At 46.4% G+C, this 13,564-nt stretch overlaps 1 protein-coding gene across 2 annotated transcripts in view; it reads left to right on the forward strand.

The window, feature by feature from the left end:
- USP32 (ubiquitin specific peptidase 32) overlaps window positions 1-13,564 on the forward strand; it is a 781,032-nt gene that overhangs the window by 574,106 nt on the left and 193,362 nt on the right. For both annotated transcript variants that reach the window (XM_082245728.1, XM_082245729.1), the window contains one exon: window positions 6,376-6,507. In XM_082245728.1, the coding sequence (XP_082101854.1) occupies window positions 6,376-6,507 (132 nt within the window). The remainder of the gene's footprint in view (window positions 1-6,375; window positions 6,508-13,564) is intronic.

The raw sequence follows: 13,564 nt of genomic DNA on the forward strand, positions 1-13,564 counted from the left end.
ATACTTCTGGTTGGCTCCGGTTGGGCCTTCTAGATTGGATTTTGATTCTGTCAATCCCACCCCTCATTTTGTGGCACTGCTTTTGGATGTCCCAGCTCTTGAGAATCAAGAAGACTACGTCTGTCAATGAGCGATAGAGAAAAATGGATTTTTGTAAGATCTTACCGTAAAATCCTTTTCTCTTAAGCTCATTGACAGACGTAGTACCCGCCCCTCTATCATTGAGTTGGGTTGGGTTAAATTCTCTGTACTGCTTTAAAACAGAACTGATTCCCTGTAGCAGAGAGAGGGAGGATATACCCTCAGGGACTGCCCCTAAGGTGGAGCCAGAACGTTTTGTCTTTCTGCCTAGTCCTACTCCTGCGGAGACAACATAACCCAGCTCTTGAGAATCAAGAAGACTACGTCTGTCAATGAGCTTAAGAGAAAAGGATTTTACGGTAAGATCTTACAAAAATCCATTTTTTTTCCCCATTGAGAGCTGATGTGTTTTCAAAGTGTTCCTTTAATTTTTTGGAGCCGTGTATATTGGATCATATATACAGCCGCCTCAGGGTTTAGAAGCCACTGAAGCCCTGCCTGTCATTGTTGACCGGTCAGAACTGTGGAAGGTAAGTACTGCATGGACTGAGAGAGGGGGAGGGGCTCTGGTGTTAGGTTACCTTTACAGATTTTAAAGGTGTACTAACACTAATGAAAACACTATCAACTATGTAGTGCATAGGCCTGCATGATTTAATGCTGTGGGTTCTTAAACATTAGACGGTTTTTATGCGTGTTTGTATTTGCTTTCATAAGTGTTTTTTCCCAAAACATTCCCCTCTGCTCATTTTTCACTATAATCAATGTACACTTGAAAATAGAGAATGCTCCTAAACGCCATGTTTAGGGACTTTTATTCACATCAAGTGTTTTTTCTGCTCAAAAGCTCCTCAAAAACGCTCTTGTGGTGATTTTTTTTTTTTTCTCAGCCTGAAAAAGCTTTGCTGCAAATATGCTTCTAAACCAGGGCTTTTCAACTGGTGTGCCAAAAAGAGTCCTCAGGGGTGCAGTGGACACATCCCAGTCTGAGCGCTACTCTGGTAACTCCTGTGCAGTGCGACTCTATGAGCAGAGAGCTCAGCCTGCACAGCGCTCTCCTCCTCCCTGCAACTATGTGTACGTATTGCTGGCAAAGCAGAAAGCCTGCGTCCTACCAATTGATGAATTGGTTGTTAAGGACATGTCAGACAGCACAGACCGCTTTCTGCTTTGCCGGCAATAGTATACATAGCTGCAAGGGAGGAGGAGAAAGCTGTGCTCTCTCTCTTTGGAGAGTCGCACAGCACGGACGTTAACACACACAGCGCACACACTGCACAGTAGTTAACACCCACACAGCCCACACACTACACGAGAGTTAACACACACAGCCCACACACTACACGGAGGTTAACACACACAGCTCACACACTACATGGGAATTAACACACACAGCCCACACACTGCAAGGGAGTTAACACACACAGCCCACACACTACACGGAGGTTAACACACACAGCTCACACACTACATGGGAATTAACACACACAGCCCACACACTGCAAGGGAGTTAACACACACAGCCCACACACTACACGGAGGTTAACACACACAGCTCACACACTACATGGGAATTAACACACATAGCCCACACACTGCATGGGAGCTAACACACACAGCCCACACATTGCATGGGAGTTAACACACAGCCCACACACTGCACGGGAGTTGACACACACAGCCCGCACTCTACACGGGAGTTAACACACACAGCCCACACACTGCACAGGAGTTACCACACACAGCCCACACACTGCACTGGGTGGAGGGGAGTGGGGTTTGTTCTAGGGGGAGGAATTTGGGGCGGAAGTTGTGCTAAGAGGGGAGATTTGGTGGTGGAATAGTGCTAGGAGGGGGTATTTGAGGGGGTTTGTTCTAGGAGGAGGTATTTGGGAGGGGGGGCAGGGATGAGTTGTGCTAAGAGGAGGGATTTGGGGTGGGGGGGATTTGGTGGCAGATTTGTGCTAGGAGGGGGATTTGAAGGAGTTACAACCTAAGTTTACTGAACTTTGCCTCACATAGTACATTTCAGGGCTTGTTCACACCAGGTGCAGTGAGATACCAGGTGCGAAATCACACATTTTCCTGTACTGCACCAAAAAAGGTGCTGCGTTTTGCAGTCACATGTGGGTGCAATAATTTCCTAATGACACCTTCACATATCTAGCAAATGCATGTACCTTTGCACCAATTAAAACGTGCGATGTGCGTTAACAAGCAAAAAAATGCACGCTCGGACTGTGAATGAGCCCTCAGACTGGTGTGCCTCGGGATTGTGCAAATTGTTCTAAAGGGTGCCTTGATAGAAAAAAGGTTGAAAAACAATGCTCTAAACACCCAAATGTGCATGGCTAAAAAAGAGTTGCTTATACAGGCTGAAAAACCATCAAAAGTCTGTATATGCAGCATTTTTTTTATATGTAGGTTTGACCTCATATTACTGGTAACACTAAATGAGATTGCACAGAGGCCGTTTAGTGTATGGCCAGCTTAATGGAACTCTTGGTAGGTTTCAAAACCTGACAGGGGTTCTAACCCTTCCCCAGTTTGTCCATATCTAAAAATGTTTTAGCCTGACGTTCAGTTTAAAACCGCAAAGTCGATGAGAAAGATGGGATTTAAATCACTACGTACCCTTTAAATTGGTCTTTTTCAAAGTCTGGTAGAATATGTTTTATTTTCAAAGTTTCTGCTTGTATTTGATTTTTCACAGTACAAGAAGTATTTGTAAATACATCCATCTTTAGTCACCTGGAGCAATGCACAGTGGTGAAACAATTTGTTTTCAAATCCCAGCAATTTACGGTTTAGCATTTAGAAGGGAATGGCCATAGCATTACATTTTATCAATGTGTATGGATTTTGCAGCTAGGTATATCATTGTACATTAAAGCACAGACCGATGCTCAGATGCAGCAAGAAACCACAATGACTTTACAGGCAAATTAACATTGGAAATCATTGCAGAGGACAGAGCATGTCTTAATCTGCATTTTGTTAATAGAGAATGTAATCTTCCTGTAGTAGGGCCTAAATCTTTAGTGTGAACTCTTTAATTTCATGGGTAAATGAACACCTAATACAGTAATTTATAATCCCACCAATTGCTTCTGTTGTTGCAAGTGGGGGCCACTTGAGCTTTTTGATGACTAGTTAGTTGCCTATGAAACTTTCCTTTGTATGTTTTTGAATTTTTTTTTACTTTCTGGATATGTCAGTGATTGTTTATCTAAATAAAAAATTGGTTTAACCTATATTAACAAGTTGTTTTAAATTGTGGACTGCAATCAGTGTAGAAGATTTAATTTTATTGCTGTAACCATTATCTACAGATGACCTAGAATCATCAGCTTTGTTTGTGGGTGAGGTTGCTTTGCAGGGCGTTTCTTGAAAGTGCGTGCACAAGCTAAATTTTCACAGTCAGGTAAAGCCTAGTACACACGGCCAAATGTCGGCTGGCATCAGCCAGTTCAATAGACACCTGCCGACATTCAGCCCGTGTGTACGGCAGCCGTTCAGCTGGCTTCTGTCGAAGGCTCATTACCGAAAAGGGTCTGCCTACAGACTCCTGATCAGCGCTCTTAGCTTATGGCTGAGAGCGCTGACCAGAGTGTTCTGGAGCATGGGGCGCATCCCCCTGTCAGAACACAAAAGAACAGCAGAGGAGATTGCTGTACTAACATTGTATGGTTATTACAACGGTTCCGACCTGAGCTGGCAGGTTTTTTTTTGTTCAACCCCAAAAGAAAAAAAAATAGTAGCGTGTGCTAGGCTTTATGAAGCCATGGTCTTCAGTTTAGGGTCTTGTAATATATGTAATTTTTTGGTAATATATAACCACAAACATAATTTGTGGTTGTAAAATCAGAAGGTTTTTTTATTTTATTGCATTTTTTGCATTAGGGTAAAAAGCCTTGTGCGTGCTCCCCTAATACTTACCTGAGCCCATCTTGATCCAGCGATGTTGTAGGAGTGTCATGGCTGCCCGAGACTCTCCCTCCTCATTGACTGATCAAAGTCAATGAGGAGAGAGAGGGCGGGGCCGGGATGGACACAGAGAGTTTTGGCTCGGCTCGGATGTCCCCATAGCAAGCTGCTTGCTGTGGGGACACCCAACAGGAGGCAGAGGCTAGGAGCGCTGAAGAGCGACCCGAAAAGAGGAGGATCTGGGCTGCTCTGTGCAGAACCACTTCACAAAGCAGGTAAGTATGACTTGTTTGTAATTTTTACCCATAAAAAAACTGTGACTTTAGTATTACTTTAAGGCAGGCCATGGATGATGCAATTTTCTTTCCTGTGACCACGAGTTGCAGGAAAGAAAATTGATCAAATCCCTCCCGTGGTGCTATTGTGTTCTCTCGGCATGGGGAAAATACAATGATTATTGCTAGCAGCTATATAGCGGCTGACAATCACATGCTAGAAATTTGACATGCTAGTTGTACCCAAGTCGATCGATTTGATCTCGTTGGGTACAATCAGCCTTCCCATAGATGGTTTGAAAAACAGCCAGTCCCTGCTGAACCAGCTGAGATTCGAATCATCTATGGCCGGCTTAACGGATAAATGAGGGATCTCCTTTGTGCAGCATTTCAAAAGTCATTAACAAACATTCATTCAATGTTTACAACCTCCCTTTTATGTTATTTAACTTTTATTGTACATATATAAAAAATTGTACATAGCATTGATCTGGTTACAGAATAGAGAACTATTACAAAGAAAAGATTGAGCAAACATTGCTCACATAGCACCATACATCATACCGTATAATGTCCATTCTCTATATGTGGATCATGAAGTAAAGAACCAAACATATCACTTGAAATCTCCTACAAGTGTGTCGTGAATATTTCTAGGTATTATTCCAAGTACTAGGTGGTATAGTGTGGTCAGAATTACCCCAGGTCCCATATCTTATGAAATTTACGAAGGCAGCCTCTAACTTCATAAGTTAATTTGTAAAGCGGGAATGCTTGATTAACGAGTAAGGCAGAAGGCTATAGTCGGTGGGGCTGAAACTTCCAATGCATAGTTATAGTTTTTCTGGTGTAAAATAAAGCTAGGCGTAAAAAGAGTTGAGCGGTTTTGGAGAGGTACTCATCATCAATATAGCCCAGAAGGCACCTAAAGGATTACAGATATTGGATACAAGGGAAATTGTGCTGATAAAAGCGGTGACCTCTGACCAAAACTCTCTAGTTGGTGGACATTTCCATACCATATGACAAAGCGTGCCATCCAATGCAGAACATCTAGAGAACATCCATGGCAGAGGGTATCCTAATTAGGTGAAAAAGGAGATATGGGATGTAGAAAGCCCTATACAAAAATGTTTGTTAATTTTAATGTAATTGATGCATATATTTTGTGTACAGGTCCATTAACATGCATCTTACAGTTCACCTTTACACACTTTTTTTATTTTTTTCGTAATGCCTGGGATGCTAGTGGGGGGATTATCTTTTATTTTCTGTCCCTGTGTGGGGATTTTTATGAGCGATTCTTGCTGTTTTAATTACTTTTTTACCTTACTTATAGGGGCATCACATTCATGCTCCTATGGAGTGTACATCTAAGCAACCCAGAGCTCCTAAGTTTTGTTCCCATGGATGTATATCTTGTTTTTGGTAGAAAGTGTGGTTTGTTGTATTTACTGGCACTGCAAAGATTTCTCCTATCTAGGTATTCTGTTGAATTGTTCAGATGTGATAGGTCAAATGAGTGATGAAACATATTTAAAGTGGTTTATCTGTGCTTGCATGCAATAATGCATATTAAGAATGGCTGTATCCATGTACTCCTTTTTTGTACACTTTTTTTTTTTTTTTAAAGTTCGTTGTTACTTTCACAAAATTCAGTAACAGGTAAGGCATTTCACAGTACAGAGAACACTGTACACTTTTAATAGTATATATATTTATTAAAATATGTTTAATATAGTACTTATAATATTTTAATCATGTATGTTGTAAAAGTAGACTATAGTGGTGGTCTTTTTTTTTTTTTACACTGTAAAAAAATAACAATTTTGCTTTGTATGTTCTTCTGTTGCTTGTTTCATAATTTTTGTGTAAATGAGTATGTTATTATTATTATTATTAAGTTTACATCATTGTTCATTACATGGTTTGAAAAATATGCTTTATACATACGGTAGGTATAACAAAAAAAAAAATGCACAGGTGCAAAGGAGCAATAAGTTTATGAATTTGTATCTATTTGTCCTAATTACTAATTATGTGGCATTGCTGGTATATGTGAAACACAAATTTATTTTTTTCTTTTTGACAGTGGAAGAATCAGATATTATTGATCTAGAGAAAAGATATTGGCTATTAAAGGCTCAGTCACGGACTGGAAGATTTGATCTAGAAACATTTGTTCCATTGATATCACCTCCAATTCACCAGTCTTTGAGTGAAGGTATTTATTTTTCTTTTTTATTACAGATACTTATATTGTGCCGTTACACAGTGCTTTACATATATATTGTACATTCATATCAGTGTTGCCAACCCCTCGGAGGGAAATTTACTGGCAGAACACCCAAAATTTACGGACGGCACCATTTTTTTACTGGCATTGCAAAAATGCACATAAACAGGCTGTTTTCAGTGCTAAACCGTGCAAATATAAATACTTAAACTATAAACATGTAGATAGTGCTATTAGCAATGTGTTTAGGTTAAACAAATAACATATTTCTCCATTTACATGAAGATCAGATTAATATAACCCAGCCAAAACAGTGTTCCCCCATATATCAGACTGTGCAGGATTCCCCCTTACAGTGTAACTCTGACATAAAGAGGAATGCTGCAGATCTTGATTTAAGCGGGTGCTCTGGTGACCAGAAACCACCTTATATCAGAGTCTACTGCATTGCCCTTTACATCAGAGTTCCCTTTTACATCAGGGTCCACAGAGTTCCCCCTTTGCACTGTAAGGGGAGAATCCTGCAGACTCTGATGTAAAGGGGAACGCCAGGAACTCTGATGTGGGGGGCAATCTGGTGACCAGAGACCACCTTCCACAGAGTGAATACATTAAGATATGGGGGGGGGGTTACTAATATAGAGGGATATTTATATCAGTGCCCCCTGGCCCTTACATCAGTGACCCCCCCATTAGACTGGTCTGGCAGCACTGTCACTGACCTCCTCTCAGGTGCACTGTGCAGGGCTCATTCAGACGGCTCTGGTCTCCAGTCTGCAGGCCCCACACATCTGACTTCTCCCGTGACCCCCATCCCGGCGGCGCTCTCACTCTTGACTCCTCTCCAGAGTCCAGACTCCCCTGATGATAAAAGACAAGAGATGGTCAGAGACTGCGGACATGGTACAGGAGGTGGTCAGAGACTGCGGACATGATACAGGAGATGGTCCGAGACTGCGGACATGATACAAGAGATGGTCAGAGACTGCGGACATGATACAAGAGATGGTCAGAGACTGCGAACATGATACAAGAGATGGTCAGAGACTGCGGACATGATACAAGAGATGGTCAGAGACTGCGGACATGATACAAGAGGTGGTCAGAGACTGCGGACATGATACAAGAGGTGGTCAGAGACTGCGGACATGGTACAGGAGGTGGTCAGAGACTGCAGACATGGTACAGGAGGTGGTCAGAGGTGGCATGTGGGGCCTGGGGGGACTGGGAGCAAGGAGAGGCCATGGATGGAATCCTGGATGGATGGATTCTTCAGCAGCCCTGCCCTAGGCTCAGGCCAGGGGGTGACCGGGGTCAGAGATGGCAGGTGGGGCCTAGGGGGGGACTGGGAGCGAGGAGAGGCCATGGATGGAAATTGAATCCTGTTTCCTGGATGGATGGATCCTTCAGCAGCCCTGCCCTGGGCTCAGGCCAGGGCCAGGGCTGAGGGGGTCAGAGGTGGCAGCAGGTGGTGGGGACTGGGAGCGAGGTCGAGGAGAGGTCATGGATGGATGGAGTCCTCAATTCCTCATGGATGGATCCTGCTTCAGCACTCAGCAGCCGCCCTGGCCCTGCCCAGGGCTCAATCCAGGGCTGGGGCCTGGGGGTCAGAGTCAGAGAGGTTGCAGGTGGGGCCTGAGGCTGGGGGGGACTGGGTCTGGGAGCGAGGAGAGGAGACAAGTAGGAGCCTAGCCCTAGGAGGAGTACTACTCACGGTCTCTGGAGAAGTGAAGAAGATCTCACTGGAGAGAGTGGAGACAGTGGATGGCCGATGGTGGTGGTGTCTGTGCCAGGCCAGCCCAGGCAGTGATGGATGGATCCTTGTCCTCGTCGTGGTGGGGGAACGCCGGGGTGGTGGGACTGGAGCTCAGCTGGCTGGTGGCGCTGCTGCAGACAGTCCTGTCCTGGGCTGGTCGGGTCTCAGTCTCTCCACACACGGTCCGGCAACAGGCTCCTATAGGCTCAAGCTGGGGGAGGTAGCAGCCGCGGCGGCAGTGGCGGGAAGATTCAAGATTCTGGGCGGGCCCGCCGGGCCATGGGCAGGGCAGAGGGCACACACAGGCGGTCACGTCAGGTGGGGAGGACTCGGAGTCGGAGCAGGAGATGACAAGTGAGTTCAGAAGTGTCTGGAGATGACCGAGGCGCACGCCGCGCATGCGCAGTCACATTGTCTCGTTGCAGCCATCATTTTAACGGGCACTTTTCTCCTGCTACGGGCATTTACGGGCAGGAGAAAAGTGCCCAGATTTTACGGGCTGTCCGTGAATATACGGACGGTTGGCAACACTGATTCATATCAGTTCCTGCCCTTAAGGAGCTTACAATCTAAGGTCCCTACCTCACATTCATACATAATCAAGGCTATATTAGACAGGAGCCAATTAACCTACCAGCATGTCTTTGGAGTGTGGGAGGAGACCAGAGTACCCGGGGAAAACCCACACAGGGAGAACATTATGCAAATGATCGAGGTTTTTAAAGCTTCAGGGAGATATAAAGGGCATAATTATATTTTCTCTTTCGTTTATTGAAGGACACAGCTCCTGCTATTCATAATCATTGGGTTATACTGCCCCCTACAGGAGTAGGACACTAGGCAGAAAAAAATTCTGCTACACCTATGGGCAGCCCCAGGGGGTATACTCCCTCTCTCTGCTATAGCCACTCTTTCTGCCTAGATCCAGTGGTCACCCCAGTCTGGCCAGTGAGCCCACGCAGACCTCAGCTCTGTGCTAGGTCGGCCGCGACATAGCCCTACCGGACAGGGGCTGGCTTGTGAGTTAAACGCCTGTCGAGGTCACATACGACCGGGTCTTGACCCGAGTCGCAGCGTTCCTCCTGGCCAACAGCCCCCCCCCCCTTTTGATGGAGAGGGGATCTGCCTGGAGTGGTGCTGGCCTGGTTCCTGCTATTGTGAGTAGCTGTCTCCCCTCTCCCCCTGGAGGGTTTTGTGGTGGAGGTGGGCCCCTCCTTCGGACGGTCGGACCCCTGGCTTCCCCTTCTTCCCTTCTTCCTTGATGCCTGGTTTCCCAATGCTGGGTCCCTTTATGCCTCATGTTGCCGCCATTTTTTGTAGCCTGTGTGGTCTGTACATGGCAGCCATGTTTGTGTAGTCTGGAGGCCATTTTGCTGTGATTTGCCATTGAAAATAGCGGCGACTATGACAGTGGAGCCCTGTGGGTGGCAATTTCGGCGGTAGGAGCCCCTCCTTATCTCCTGGTGCTGACTTCTTGATCATTTTACTTCCTGATCTCTGCACATGTAGTGCAGATTATCCTGGTGGCTGCAGGTGCTTGTCCCTGCAGGTAGTAAGTCTGGTGGGGTCCTCTCCCTCACTGCTGAGGATCGCTTGGTGCTTTGTGCATGGCATCCAGTTGGTGCTGCCAGGACGGTGAGGGTTTTTTCTTAGCAGTGTTTTACAATTTTTGTGGGGGTCCCCCTGGTGACTCATGGAGTCTTTGGAGCACATCCCCTCACCTGATACACTCTCTGAGGCTGCGGGGCCCTCAAGGTCTCATCCATCCATTCAGGCACTGACGGCGGTCCTGGAGTCTTTAGGGTGGAGGTGGCTTGCGGGCGATGGGCTAGCATAAAGCACCCCCCGCCTTCCCCTGCCTCATCTATCTCATCAAATCCTGAATCTGATTTGGCCGTCGTGGATGTGGGTCACCCTGCTGGGTCTGCAACCACGTGGCTGGAATCCTCTGATAGTGAGGATGATTCCTAGACATCTGCGATCGGGCACGAAAAGGTGCTGGTGGAAGCACTGATTGTATCTGTGCCTGAAACCCTGGAGATGAAGGACACACAGCTGAAGCTGCGACGGAGGCACATGTACCCTTTGGCATTTACAAGCCATCCAGAGTGGCAGAAGTATTTCCTTTCCCCGCCTATTTTGACAGAATTGTCGCTAAGGAGTGGGGACAACCAAAGCGTCCCTGTGGGGTCCCTAATTACTTTACTAGGCGTTACCCCTATGAGGAGTCTCTTCTTATGAAGTGGACTGTGCCATCGGTGGTGGTCCCTCTGGTTTCCAGATTTAACAAGGCAACCATCGGGGGTGGGGGGACTTCTTTGCTGGTTCCTGGACCCATGCAAGACAAGTGGGTCCACTAAGTAATTCGGTCTGGCTACAAGATCGAGTTTCGCTCTTGTCCCCCGGCAAGGTTTTTCCTTCCAACTTATGCCTGTCCCCAGACCACTTACAGGATCTGTTAAGGGTGGTACAAGACCTTTTTCTTCAAGCGGTTCTGACTTGTGAACATTTTCAGGGTTTTTACTCAAACCTGTTCACAGTCCCCAGGAAGGAAGGCAAAGTGCATCCAATCCTAGACCTTAAGGCACTAAACTGCTTTGTGCGGGAACAGAAGTTCATAATTCAGTCCATTCGAACTGTGGTGGCATCCCTGCCTTAGGGGAATTTCCTCACCTCTATTGATATCAAGGATACCTACCTTCGTATTCCAATGTGTACCAGTCACCAGCGCTTTGCTGTGGTAGAGGATCATTATCAGTTTGTAGCGTTACCCTTTGGTCTCGCCTCTGCTCCTCGGGTCACAAAAGTTTTAACCTCTGTGCTACCCTTGCTACGCCAATGGGAGATTGCGGGACTGGGCTACTTGGACGATCTCCTTCTGAGAGCAGAGTCTCCCTCTGCTCTGGTGGACAATCTGGAGATCACAATACGGAGTCTGCGGGAGGTCGGCTGGATTCTGAATTTTCAGATGTCTGCTCTGGTTCCGTCTACAAAGCTGGACTATCTGGGCCTGACTCTGGACTCTGCCTTAGCCAGAGTACACCTTCCTCTGGACAATCTCCAGAAATTGCAGGCTGCAATTTGTCTCCTGCTGTCCAACAGATGATCATCCCTCCAGACTTGCATGCGAGTCCTGGACCTGATGGTGTCTACCTCCGAGGTGGCTCAGTTTGCACAGTTCCATATGAGGTCCCTTCAAAGGGAGATTCTGACCAAATGGGACAAGACTCCCCAGTCTCTGGAATATCAGATCTGGTTGAGTCGGGGAACGAGGGAGTTCTTGATATGGTGGCTTCGTTCTCCAGCGCTTCGGCTGGGAAAATCCTCCCTCCCCTTGTATTGGGCAGTGGTCACCCCGGATGCCAACCTGTAAGGCTGGGGAGGCATCCTCGGCAAGCTTTCTGCTCAGGAGATCTGGACGCTGATAGAGTCCAGACTACCAATCAAGATCTTGGAATTCTGAGCGAGTGAGTGGCTCCGGATTGGCCTCCCCACGCTTGGTACGCCACCCTGGTGTGGCTGGTTGCCGACGTTCCTTGGAAGCTTCCTCTCAGGGAGGATCTTCTGTCCCAAGGACCGATCTTACATCCTGCAGTGGCTGGCTTTGGCGGCTTGGCTGTTGAACACCAGGTGCTGAAGGATAGGGGTTTATCTGAGTCAGTGATTGCTACCCTGTTGAAAGCTAGGAAATTGTTACCCGTAAGCTATGAGATTTATGATACCTCAGATAATATTCAGGTTAAATGAGAGTTCTTTGACCATGAGTGAAAGCTTTAAAACTGCAACAGAAATTTATTGGTAAATAGCATGGGTGGTTGAAAAGAAATTGGCTTTGAAAACCATCAAGGGCCGGGTGTCGGCTTTGGCAATTTTCTTCCAATGACCTTTGGCCACACACTCCCTGGTGCGTACCTTTCCTCAGGGTGTCCGACTTTTGGTTCCTCCAGTGCAGGTTCCATTGCCGCCTTGGGATCCTAGTTTGGTGCTTTTAGCTCTGCAGAAGCCTCCTTTTGAAAATATTTGGGAGATTCCCCTGCTCACATTGTCTCAGAAGGTGACCTTTTTAGTGGCTATCATTTCTGTGCGCAGGGTGCTGGATCTGGTGGCGTTATTCTGTTGTTCACCTTACCTAGTGATTCATAGTGATAAGGTGGTTCTTCGCCCCTTCCAAAGGTTGTCTCTGATTTTCATTTGAATGAAGACATTGAGTTGCCTTCCCTGTGTCCCAGGCCTAAACATCCGAATGAATTTGCCTTGCATGCCTTGGATGTGGTCCGGGCAATTAGGGTGTACCTGGCAGCTATGGAGTCTTTCAGGAAGTCAGACTCTCAATTTGTGCTCATGGATGGACCTCGAAAAGGGTTGTCCGCTTCCTCTGGGACCATTGCCAGATGAATTAAACAGATGGTGTTCCAGACCTATTCCATCAGGGGTCAGGTTCCTCCTTCGCCTGTCAAGGCGCACTCTACTCTGGGGCTCAGTGCCTCCTGGACCTTCCGTCATCAGGCGTCAGTGATGCAGGTTTGCACGGCGGCCACCTGGTGGTCAGTGCACACTTTTACAAAGTGAATGTTTTATCGAGTCGATGTTTTGGAATCTGAGGATGCTTCTTTTGGCCGCAAGGTTTTGCAGGCTGCTGTTTAAGAGGACCTGATCCTTATTGAGGGTGTGTTGTTTTTTTCAGGTTGGCTCCAGTTGTTTGGTTGCACTCCTGTTACCTGGTTGGCTAATGTTTAGCCTTGGGAATTTTGTTGTTGTTCCCACCCCTCATGTTTAACACTGCTTTGGGGCGTCCCAATGGTTATGAATACCTGGAGCTGTGTCCGTCAATGAACAAAAGAGAAAATGGGATTTTTGTCTTACTGTAAAATCCATTTCTCTGATGTTCATTGACTGACCCAGCACCCACCCCCCTGCAGAGTTATTATTCTCCTGACACTGCTTGTTGCAAAACTGAGTGTATAGCAGAGAGAGGGAGTATACCGCCTGGGACTGCCCATGGATGTAGCTAGAATTTTTTTCTGCCTAGTGTCCTACTCCTGTAGTGGGGCAGTGTAAACCAATGGTTATGAATGTGTGGATAAAAACTTGTAGTATATCCCTCGAGCCAAATGGACCACAGTAGTACTGTAGATAACTACTCAGGTATGTGTAAAGGTGCAGCTGCTATAGTAAAGGTAGGGAATGTGTTTGTATATAGCTACAAGGAAAGGCTACCTATAGCGCTTGCTTTGAATGTGCGTTTATATTTGTGCTACTTAAAGTGCCAACAGTGCATCAAGAAAATAT

The sequence above is a fragment of the Pelophylax lessonae genome (assembly GCF_965119305.1).
Source record: "Pelophylax lessonae genome assembly, chromosome: 2".
In the NCBI taxonomy this organism is placed as follows: domain Eukaryota; kingdom Metazoa; phylum Chordata; class Amphibia; order Anura; family Ranidae; genus Pelophylax; species Pelophylax lessonae.